This window comes from Chrysochloris asiatica, unplaced genomic scaffold (genome assembly GCF_000296735.1).
Source record: "Chrysochloris asiatica unplaced genomic scaffold, ChrAsi1.0 scaffold00169, whole genome shotgun sequence".
In the NCBI taxonomy this organism is placed as follows: Eukaryota; Metazoa; Chordata; class Mammalia; order Afrosoricida; family Chrysochloridae; genus Chrysochloris; species Chrysochloris asiatica.
In genome coordinates this window covers 5,039,357-5,051,370 of record NW_006408687.1, presented here as the reverse complement: position 1 = coordinate 5,051,370, position 12,014 = coordinate 5,039,357, and the positions used below count along the sequence as shown (strand labels likewise).

Genomic DNA, 12,014 nt, shown 5'->3' with positions numbered 1-12,014 from the left:
CTTGGAGCTAGAGGATGTGTTCAGGCTAATGTACAGAATGGAGATTGACCTTGTCTCTGGAGGGAACTAAAAACTGAGGCCTTGTCTATTTAAAATGCTTTCCTGAGCCTGACTAGAGTTTAGTCAAGCAGTCTCTAGGTAGGCAAAATCAGGTAAAATCAGTTTGGTCCTTACACTAGAAGCCAAAGACCCTGAGTGACCCAAGAGGTTTGCGACTGGCTGCTAACCTTAAGGTTGGCAGTTTGAACCTACCTAGCATCTTCGTGGAAGGCCTGTCGAACTGCTTCTGTAAATATTTTTGTTGTTAAGTGCCATTGAGCTGGTTCTGACTCATAGTGACCCTGTACCGGGTTTCCAAGGAGTGGCTGGTGAATTTGAACTTCCGACTTAGTAGTTCAAACCAACCTTGTGGACCATTGCTTTATACCACAGCACCACAAGAAAACCCAATGGAGCTGTTCAACTGTATAACACCTAAGGTGCTAAGCCTAAGTGTGGTACTGTAGAATCAGCACTCGACTGCAAACCACAAGGTCTCTAGTTCAAACCTACCAGCTGCTCCTCAGAAACCCTATGCTAGGTCGTTATGACTCGGAACTGACTCAATGGCACTTAACGACAATGATGTCCCTAGATAAGGTGCCCTGGTGGCACTGTAGGAAAAGCACTGGGCTGCTAACTGCAAGGTCAGTGGTTCAAATCCACCAGTTACTCCACAGGAGAGAGATGAGGTTTTCTATTCCTGTTAAGATTTCATCTCAGAAACCTTATATTGATTTGCTATGAATTGGAATTGACTTAATGTCTCCAAATAGTAAGTAGTTGCTTAGTACCTCCTTTTTACTGCCTTAAGATTGTGATACAGGTGTTCGATTCTGTAGACCAGGGGGTACTATATTACTGAGGTAACGAGTTTCTAACTATTAGTTTTCCTCTGTTAAAACTGTCGTAAACACATTTGTCCATTTTTGTCCTCCCCCTGTCTCCCCATGACTCCCTTGAGCAGATGGAGTCGAGGGCCAAGCTGTTGGATTGATTTCAGCATGCTGGACTGGGCCTAAGCAGAAAACTTGCTTGGGGGCCAGAACATGTTTTGGGGAAAGGGAGATAATGGAGGTATGCCTTGTGTATTGTCTCCCCAAAGGAGAGCTGATGGGACAAAGGATTATGTGCAGTGCTAAGTGACCTTTGACCACTTGCTGTCTTTTCAGAACGCCTGCCATCAAAGCCCTTAATGCCACCGGTCAGGCAAACCTCAGTCTGGAGACACTGTTCCAGGTACCTGTGTTGCCATATCCAGTTTTTACCCAGAGTTCTTGGTGTTTGGTAATAATAATAGTCTTTAAAATTCTCTAAAATCACAAGCATTAAAAGACAGATGTGGTAGATGAAAGTGTTCTGACTGTTTAGCCGCTTGCAAACATTAAACAAACAAACAAAAAGTCAGCTAACACTTTCTAAACCTGTTTATGTATGAGTTAAATAATCCACCTCATGTTTTTCAAAGTGGGCCTAATTGAAATATATGCTTGTTGTTTTAAAGAAATAAAATTAGAAAGGATTTGTTATATGTATAGTTCTACCACCCTAAGATTCAGCGAAGTGTTAATTGGGTTCATTCTTCCTATAGATATGTATTTCACATATATTTGTTATAGCTTTTAATCTAAAATTATTTTCTTTCTATGCAGGTTTTATCAGTAAAACCAGTTTATAACAAGTAAGTGACACATTAAACATATCTGTTCATAAGTCCCACCAGAATGGTGAATTCATTCACAAACACACTCTTTTGCTTAGCAATGATCTGAGGCCTCCCATGGACCAGGCTCTCTAGGTGCTGGGTTTAGAAGACTGAACACATCTCAATGCCAGCTCTCACAGGACTCATGTTCTAGTGAGCTGTGGCAGAAACTAAACAAATACCAGGGGAATTCAAAAAGAGTCTTTGAAATCCCCTCAAAAAAGTTCATAAATCTTGTGAACAAGCAAAGGTAAGAAGAATAAAGTGATGAGGAAGGAAAAGAGTGATAGTGTATTCATCCCAACTCAAAAAACAAACTAAAACCAAAAGCACACACCCAAACCCAGATTTGTAGCATTTGTCAATTTCCATCCATGGGGGCCAATTTCACGCATACAGTTAACTGTTAAAATCCTGCGTAGTTAGCAGCTCACCAGCTGGGGAGTCAGCTCCCGTGCACCACTGAGGTCACTCTTCTCAGCGGGAAACACTCTTACATAGCACAGTGGAGGTGCAATTTTGCCTCTTCAATATTTATTTTAAAATAGCATTAAAAACCTATTTTATTGTTGTTTTTAAGTGCCATCGAGTTGGTTCTGACTCATAGTGACCCTGTATAGGGTTACCAAGGAGTGACTGGTGAGTTTGAATGGCCGATCTTACAGTTCAAACTGACCTTGCTATCCAGTGCTTATCCTACAGTGCTACACTAGGACTCCTTGTGTGTGTGTTTTATGGTTATGTAAATAAAAGACTAAGAAATCTTTTAGTCCTGGTATGGTGCTGGATAAGCACAGGACCACAAGATTGGTTTAAACCACAAAATTGGTGGTTCAAACTCACCAGTTGCTTCTTGAGTCAGAACTGACTTGACGGCGCTTAACAACAGCATCATAACAGTAATAACTCTTATTTTAACTCAAACATTTTCCCATGTTACTTGTACAGATTTTGTAAGTATATTTTAAAATAACTGTTATGGCCAGTGTTGTTACTATGTGCTGGCAAGTCGGTACTGACCCTAAATGAACCTGCGTACAACAGAATGAAACACAGTCCAGTACTGACAGCATCCTACGATCATTGCTAAGTCTGAGCTTGTTGTTGCAGCCACTGTGCCAATCCACCTTACTGAGGATCTTTGTATTTTCCATTGACTCTCTACTTACTGAGCGTGATGGCCAATAGGATGTACTATTACTGAGCTAACTATTCTCCGTTAGTTTTTCCTCTTTTAAAACTGACATAAGCATATTTGTCCATTTTCCCTTTCTTTGGGATTATTTCCTTTGGCTGAATTGTTAGAAGTAGGATTACTGAGTTCTAGGAGCTGAGTGTTTAAAAAGCTCCTGTAATGTTTTTTTTAAATCAAGGCTAAAATTGTAAAAACATTATTATGATTGAAAACCCAAGAGGAACTGTATTTAAATGATAATCCTCATGGAGCGAGGTTACACAGATCCCCTGCCCTACTCTCAGGCTGTTTGCATGTAGCAGTTAGCATTAACTATTGTTGTGATGTACTGCTGTGTCAATGCTGACTCATAATGACCCTCACTGCGACTGGTGGGTTTGAGTCGCCAACCTTGTGGTTCTTATCCTACAGCACCACACCAGGACTCCAAAGTAGCACTAGCATCAACTAAGGGGGTTCAAAAAGCATATGGAATCTGAATCACCACCAAAGGAGCCCTGGTAGCACTGTAGAATAAGCACTGGACTGCTAATGACAAGGTCGACGGTTCAAACCCATCAGCCACTTCTCGGAAACCATAGACAGTGTTGCTATGAGTCAATGGTACTAAAAACAGTAAAAGATTTGGTGGTGGTGTACTGTGTTGTTGTGGTTAAGTGCTGTCAAGTTGATTCCTACTCGCAGTGACTCTGTATAGCGTTTCCAGGAGCAGCTGGTGGGTCTGAACTTCCGACCTGTGGTTCAAACCAAACTTGTCGTCCAGTTCTTATCGTACTGGGCCACAACAGGACTCCATAGTGACCCTGTATAGGGTTTCCAAGGCAGTCAGTTTTTACGGGAGCAGAAAGTGTCATCTTCCTCCGCGGAATGGCTGATAAATTCGAACTGCTGACCTTGAAGTCAGCAGCCCAAGCATAACCACTACACTACAGTGTGGCACTGTGGGCTAATGTGTCAGACTGCAAAGTCAGTGGTTCAAGCTCACCAGCTGCTCCTTGGAAACCCTGTACAGGGTCGCTATGGGTTGGAATTGACTCAACGGCACTTAACAACAACAGCCTCAATATCCTACATAGGGTCAGTATGAGTCAGAATTGACTGGAGGACAGGAGAACATTAACAGTTAGCTCTCTGCTGTCCCCCTTTGTGCTGAACTACAAATTACACTCACCTGCGATAGAATTCCACCCTTGTATGCAACTACAATCAAAATCCACTGCCATAGAGTTCATTCCAACTCACAGTGACCCTGTGTAGGATTTCGGAGACTGCAGATCTTTACAGGAGCATACAGCTTCATCTGTCTCTTTTGGAGCCACTGTGGGTTTGATCTGTTGACCTTGTGGTTAGCAGTCCAGTGCTTTGGCTATGTTGTTGTTGTTGTTGTTAAGTGCCATCGAGTATAAGCAGAGAAAATACCAAAGCAGAGATAGAGAATAGACTTAAGCAGGTCCTGTTCAGGGAACCTCCATCCCTCCTGGATGTGAGTTTCACATGTGCTCATAATGCTGTCTCCAGGTCTACTGTTATCTTGGGACATAGTGCCACTAATTCTGCCTACACCTGAACAACCCGTTTCTAAATGCTTTGAGCAGAAATGGTGCATTCCAACTGGTACCCAAGACAACTGGTAGAAGAGCGGGGGAAAGGGGTGGGTCCTAGAGTGTGTATGCATGCATGTGTGCACATGTATTCAAGTAGTTTGGGTCTCTTCCAATGCAGCATGCTGAATAAATGAAATAGAACTTTTCAGTACCACCCTTAGACCTGGGCAAGAGGGAACCCTGCCTTGGTCCATTAGCTTTAGAGGAGCCCACTCTGCTCTGGCTTTCCTCTATATGTGACCCTCTCTTAATCTAAGGAGTCCAAGAATTTAAGACTCTACATTTCTCAGCAATTATAGCTCCAAGCCCATTTCCAGAGCCTGTGCAGGTCTCTTCCCTGGATGATCTTCTCCTGATGGGTAAACAAGAGGTGGTTGTTTGCTGGGAATATGGATGACTTGCAGACTGAAGGTGAAAGTGTCTACATATATTCATGCAAGGTCCTGTGAGGGGTAGGACAGAGTCTGGGGTGAGAAGAGTAGTGGGCAGACCATAGGTGAGAATCTAGGCTTGCTCTCCCTAACCACCACAGTGTGAAACTCTGAGGAGTCTGAGAATTTTATATTCTCACCTGGCTTTCCATACCGTTGTCAGAGGAAAGAACACTGTTTGAATGGTAACTTTATTTATAATTTTTCAATATTCTACTATCTTGTTCTAGGTGTCAGGTATTAGGGAGGGGTTTAGTATTGTGTTCCCCCTTTTTAGAATATTCAGGAAGTGATGCAAATAAAAATTCCTCTCATTAATTTCAGTGCCACAATTTATACTACAGTAATGAGTGCTGCCTACCCAGACAAGTACATGACTAGGATCAGGAAATCAGGTTTAAAGTAAGTAACCATAAATGAATTCACTCACATTACAGAAGACTGGCTGAATGTTTATTTACTTGGGGTATTAGTGGAGGAGGGTACTGACATTTTCCCACAGATGATCATTGTTATTAGGTGCCATCAGGTTGGTATTGACTCTTAGTGACCTTATGTGTCAACTTCACAATCTTTGCTATGCTTGAGCCCACTGTGCCAATCCATCTCATTGGGGTTGTCCTCTTTTGCACTGACCCTCCACTTTACCAATCCCTCAGGACTGGTCCCTTTTGATAATATGTCTGAAGTATGAGAGAAGTCTGGCCATCCTGGCTTCTGCGGAACATTCTGGATATACTTCTTCTAACACAGATTTGCTTGTTCTTTTGGCAGTCTATGGTACTTTTAATATTCTCCTCCAGCACCATATCCCAAATGCATCAGTTCTTCTACTGTATTCTTTATTCATTGTCCAACTTTCACATGCATATGAGATTGTTGAAAATACCATGGCTTCGATCCATTGCATCTAAGTCCTTGAACTGGCAACTTTGCTCTTGAATACTTTAAAGAGGTCTTGACCGGCAGATTTGCCAAATGCAATACATCATTTGATTTCTTGGCCATTGTTTCATGGGTGTTGATGGTTGATCTAAGCAAAATGAAGTCTTTGACAACTTCAATCTTTTCTCCATTTATCCTGATTGATAAATGTTGAGTGTTCATGACTGATGGTTGATCTGAGCAAAATGAAGTCTTTGGCAACTTCAATTTTTTTCTCCATTTGTCTTGATGGATCTAATGTTGAGGATTTTTGTTTTCTTTACATTGAGGTGTAACCCATACTGAAGGCTGTCGTCTTCTATCTTCATTAATAGGTATTTTCAGTCCTCTTCACTTACAATAAGCAAGGTTGTATCATCTGCTCATAGCAGGATGTTAATGAGTCTTCCTTCAATGCTGATGCCATGTTTTTCTTCATATAATCCAGCTTCTTGAATTATTTGCTCAGCATACAGATTGAATAAGTATAGAGAAAAAATACAACCATAGCATACATCTTTCCTAATTTTAAACCATTCAGTCAGTGGTCCCTTGTTTCATTAAAACGACTGCCTCTTGGTCTATGTACAGGTTCCTCATGAGCACAATTAAGTGTTCCAGAATACTTATTCTCTGCAATGTTGTTCATAGCTTGTCATCATCTGCACAGTCAAAAGTCTTTGTGTAGTCAACAAAGCACAGATAAACATCTTTCTGGTATTATCTGCTTTCAGCTAAGTCCATTTGATGTCAGCAATGATACAACTTATTCTACGTCCTTGTTGAATCTGACTTGAATCTCTGGCACTCCTGTCAATGTACTGCGGCAGCCATTTAAAAATTATTTTTAGCAAAATTTTACTTGCATGAAAATTAATGATATTGTTCCATGATTTTCACATTCTATTAGGTCACCTCTCTTTGGAATGGGCACAAATATAGATACCTTCGGATCAGTTGACCAGGTAGCTGTCTTCCAAATGTCTTGTCATAGATGAGTTAAGTGCCTCCAATGCCACATCAATGTGTAGAAAGATTTCAATTTCTATTCCATCAATTCCCAGAGCCTTATTTGCCAATGCCTTCAGTGCACCTTGGACTTTTCCCCTCAGTATCATTTACTCTTGATCATATGCTACCTCTTGAAATGGTTGAACATCGACCATTTCTTTTTGGTTCAGTGACTGTGTATTTCTTCCATCTTCTTCTTTTTTTTTTTTTAAGGTTTTTATTGTGGATTCAGTGAAAGTTTAAAGGGAAGATCATCAGTTTTACATTCAACAATTCATACAGCTTGTTTCATTACAATGATTATAATCCCCTCCATGTACCATCAGTTAACAATGTTTCTCTCTATTCACTTTAGCACTTTTTTTGTTTTTTAAACACTCAGGCATATAGAATAATTTACACCACCAAAGGTCACATTCTGCAAGTCTGCCTCCTGGCCACCAGCTCTTAGTCCCTCTCTTCCCATGAATCTAGAGTCCTCAGCTGCTCCCTCTCTCCATGTCCCCATCTCTGCCTCCATCTCTAGTGTTGCTGCTTTTCTGGATAAGGTCTTTGCATTCCGCGTGTGCTCTTCTTCCTTGATGATCCTAGGGTCCTTGTTTCTGGACTGTAAGATTAGCTACTCCCCTGTTTTTGTTACAAAACTTCTACCTTTACAATTGTGACAGTTACAATTAGTCATGATAACAATTGCTCACTATTGAATCATAAGAATCTTAACTCCATCTCTTTTAACTAGACACCCATCTAGACACGATGAAAACTATTCAGTAGCGACTCTTTCTTCCTTCACACACTATTAACCTAAACTCCCCCTTGAAACCTTGTAAGCCAGTCACTTTGTGCCTTTATCACCCCCTCATTTTAGGTAGCCAATGTTTAAGTTGCCCATCCCTATCTGCCCTGTTTACAGAAGGGATAGCATTGATACTTAATGTGAAGACTCGTCCCTCTCTGTTGATATTTAGAGTTACTACCTCCATGAGTATAGGTCAGGTTCATCAAACTGTAGCAATTTAACCGCATTTCCTCCTACTTCCATCTACTTTTGATGCTTTCTGTATCATTCAATATTGTGCCTATAGAATCCTTCAGTATTGCAACTTGACACTTGTTTTTTTTTCTTTAGTTCTTTTAGTTTGAAAAATGTTGAGCATGTTCTTCCATTTTGGTTTTCTATCTCCAGATCTTTGCACATTTTGTTTCAATATTTGACTTTGTCTTCTCTAGCTGCCTTTTGAAATTTTCTAGTCTCCTCATTTCTTCCATTTGCTTTAGCATCTCTACATTGGAGAGGAAGTTTCAGAGTCTCTTCTGACATCCATTTTGGTATTTTCTTTCTTTCTTGTCTCTTTAATGAGATTTTGCTTTCTTCCTCTATGATGTTCTTGATGTCATCCCACAACTCTCTGGTCTTCCGTCATTAATGTCTAATTCATCAAATCTGTTTTTGAGATGATCTGATTGAGATAAATTCAGGTGGGATATGTTCAAGGTCACATTTTGGCTCTCATGGACTTGTTTTCATTTTCTTCAGCTTCAACCTGAACATGTATATGAACAATTGATGGTCTGTTCCACAGTCTGTTCCTGGCCTTATTTTGACTGATGATATGGAACTTTTCTGCGATCTCTTTCCACAGATGTAGTCTGTTTGATTTCTGTATATTCCATCTGTTCAGATCTATGCCTATAGTCATGTTTTATATTGTTTTAAAAAGGTACATGCAACAAAGAAGTCATTGGTCTTGCAAAATTCTGTCATGGGATCTTCAGCATAGCTTCTATCACTAAGGCCATATTTTCCAACTACTGATCCTTCCTCTTTGTTGCCAATCTTCACATTTAAATCAAATAGTTATCAATATATCTTGATTACATGATTGGTCAATTCCAGACTAAAGAAGTTGATAGAATTTTTCAAATTCATCATCACTGGCTCTTGTGGTTGGTATATAAAGTTGAATAATTGTTGTATTAACTGGTCTTCCTTGTAGGCATCTGGCTATTATTCTATCACAGACAGCATTGTACTTCAAGATGAATCTTGAATGTTCTTTTTGATGGACAACACAAATTCCTCTTCAATTTGTCATTCCTGGCATACATGTGGTTGTCAGTTTCAAATTTCATCTTACTAAGGCCTAGGAGTCCTAGTGTGGCACTGTGGGTTAATGCACCAGACTGCAAAGCCGTTTGAACTGTAAGGTTGGTAGTTCAAGCTCACCAGCTGCTCCTTGGAATCCCTATACAGGGTCACTATGGGTCGGAATCGACTCGACAGCACTTAACAACAACAACAATGCCTAGGATATCAGTGTTTATGTGTTCCGTTTCATTTTTGACAACTTCCAATTTTCCTAGAATCATACTTTGTACATTACATATTCCATGTTCCAATTACTAATAGATGTTTACAGTTGTTTCTCCTCATTTTGAGATGTGCCCTGGCAGGAAATGACGGTCCGGGAAGCTTTACTCCATTTGCATCATCACAGTCAACTCTACTTTGAGTAGGCAGCTCTTCCTCAGTCATATTTTGAGATCCTTCCTATCTGAGGGGCTCATCTTCTGGTACTATATCTGAAAACATTCTGGTGCTCGTCATCATTTTTTAGTAATCAATATTTTGATGCTATATAACTGTTTTCCACTGATGTTCATCAGGTTTTCAGTTACTAAATATTCATAGTCTTCATAGTCTTCTTTTTTTTGTCTAGAAGCTTAGTCAATGTCATCCACTTTGGGTGATATTGCTGGCATTTAAAATACCAGTGATATAGTTTCTAGTATCACAGCAACACACAAGCCACCACAGTATGGCAAATTGACAGATAAGTGGCAGTGTAAATCTTTACTGGAATAGAAAGCCTCATCTTTCTTGCATAGAACAACTGGTGGATTTGAACTGCTGACCATGTGGTTAACAGTCAAACATGTAACCCACTACTCCACAAGGGCACCAACAGAAGTTAGTAGCAACCTTAAAATTTATGTCTCCATAATGTTCTCTGACAGGTATCTGGCAAATGATTGTAATTTGTATAAGAATAATTGTTGTTACTAGGTATTTTGTTTTGAATTGTTTGCATGAAAACTCATTTTTAGTGCTCTTTTCCTCATATTAGAACCCACTTTCAAGGCAGAATGTTATCTTACATGTACATGAGGTATTCCTAGTAAGAAGTCCTCAGAGTAATAGTGAAACCCAGAACCTTTGCAGCATGTTGTTGTTATTGTTAAGTGCTATTGAGTCATTTCTGACTCATAGAGACCCTATATAGGGTTTCTGAGGACCAACTGATGAGTTTGAACCACTGGCTTTTTGGTTCAAACCGACCTTATGGTCCAGTGCTTATTCTACAGCATCACACCAGGGCTTCATGGGAAGACATATTTCTTGGGCAGAGTACACTTTCAGACTATATTCCAGACACCAAGACATGAGGAGAAAGCAGGAATTCCTAAAAGCAAACCTTACTGCTAGCCATCTCCTGACTGGTCACCCATCCCAACTACAAGTATATTTTGGAGTTTGTAAACTTGTCCTGATATTTTGGATCACTTATCAGGGTAGTGTTAAAAATCAGTATTTTAATTAAATGTATGCATTTTTTCCCCTTCTTCCCATACAGGTGATTTTTAAAAAGGAAAAAGGAAATTCTTGAAGAACTGCATTAAAAAATAAAGAAAGAGAAAAGTCTTACATTATGAAAGATATTGGCTCCTTCCCCATTACACTTTGAGTGGAGGTTGGGGATCACTTTGGAGTTTATTTTGGTAAAGTGGCTATTAAGTGTTGTCTTGCTTTCTCATCTCCCTTGACCTTCCCTAAGCTACTTCTGTTCTGACTTGAACAACTCAAAGTTAAATGGTCTTAGAGGTCAACCAAGGAATCGTGGTGTGGCACTGCAGGATAGTAGTCACAGGTCAGCGGTTCAAAATCACAGCTGCTTCTTGGAAATCTTATACAGGGCCACTATGAGTCGGAACCGACTAGACAACACGTAACAACAACAAAACAGAAGTCAACCATAGGCTTTATTCATAGCATCTCCTGAAAAAATAAAGCTATGTTATCAGATCTCTTAGCTCACCCACTGAAGGAAGAGAGCTGGCAAGACCTCTTGGTTCATATTTTTTGGTTCTACCAGAAGTCTGTCTGGAAGAGCATAAGAAAAACGACTAACAAGAAATTAAGGGTTCTAGCTTAACTTGAGCTTGTTTGAATGTTTTCTAGTCTGGCCTTTCAGCATGTATTTCCATATGATGATGGGATTTTCATTTTTTATATTTCTTTAAAAATGATGTATCTTCATTTTTCAAAGTAGCTACTTTCTTACTGATTTTTGAAAGCAAGGTGAAACCAAATTATTCCTGATTGCCACATAATATTGGTAAGCATTGTAAGTAATGTTGACAAAGAGAATAAAAACATTTTTCAAAATGTTTAGTGGTGTGTTCTCCCTACTTTCTTACACCTACGGTTTTGTATTTCTGAACAGCTTCCTTGAGAAAGTGGCCACTTAAATGTTAAGCATGGGAAGATTACCCAATTAGCAAGGTAAACATGTGCTTACTTGGGCTTTCATACTATGTGAAACTATTTATTGCAGATTAGCAAGTAAACACAAGTAAGCCTGTGGTTACCTTGCTTATTGGATATTCAGTCCTTGTCAGGGATTTTAACTTTTAAAAGAGACTTGGATTCTGTCTGAAGGTGTTGTAGACAGATGCTAGCCATAACTAGAAGCAGAATTCTGATGAGAAAAATTTTGAAATTGTTCACTACAGATTAATAAGTAAGCACAAGTAAGCCCATGCTTACCTTATTGGGTAAACTGACACTGATTGTCAGGATGCAAATGAATGCATAGCTGCTTTGTCAGATTTGACTTTTCTTATGTATTCAATGAAACTTCTTTGCCAATGAAGTCAGGAAAGGTTAAAAGCAGGATTAAATTTGAGGGAGATGGAGCCAAAAACCCTATAAAGTGGGAGAAAGAACAGAAAGCCAGCGTTCTCTCTCACACACAAGAGAGATGCCTCCTTCTTCTCTTCTGAGAAATGTACTATACATAGTTTAATAAACCTTACTTGCTACT

At 39.7% G+C, this 12,014-nt stretch overlaps 1 protein-coding gene across 1 annotated transcript in view; it reads left to right on the top strand.

Moving 5' to 3' along the window:
• NAAA (N-acylethanolamine acid amidase) overlaps positions 1-5,380 on the top strand; it is a 38,929-nt gene extending 33,549 nt beyond the window's left edge. Inside the window, exons 8-10 of the mRNA XM_006871603.1 lie at positions 1,212-1,278; positions 1,692-1,720; positions 5,299-5,380. Of these exons, the coding sequence (XP_006871665.1) occupies positions 1,212-1,278; positions 1,692-1,720; positions 5,299-5,380 (178 nt within the window). The remainder of the gene's footprint in view (positions 1-1,211; positions 1,279-1,691; positions 1,721-5,298) is intronic.
• Positions 5,381-12,014: the final 6,634 nt, after the last annotated feature.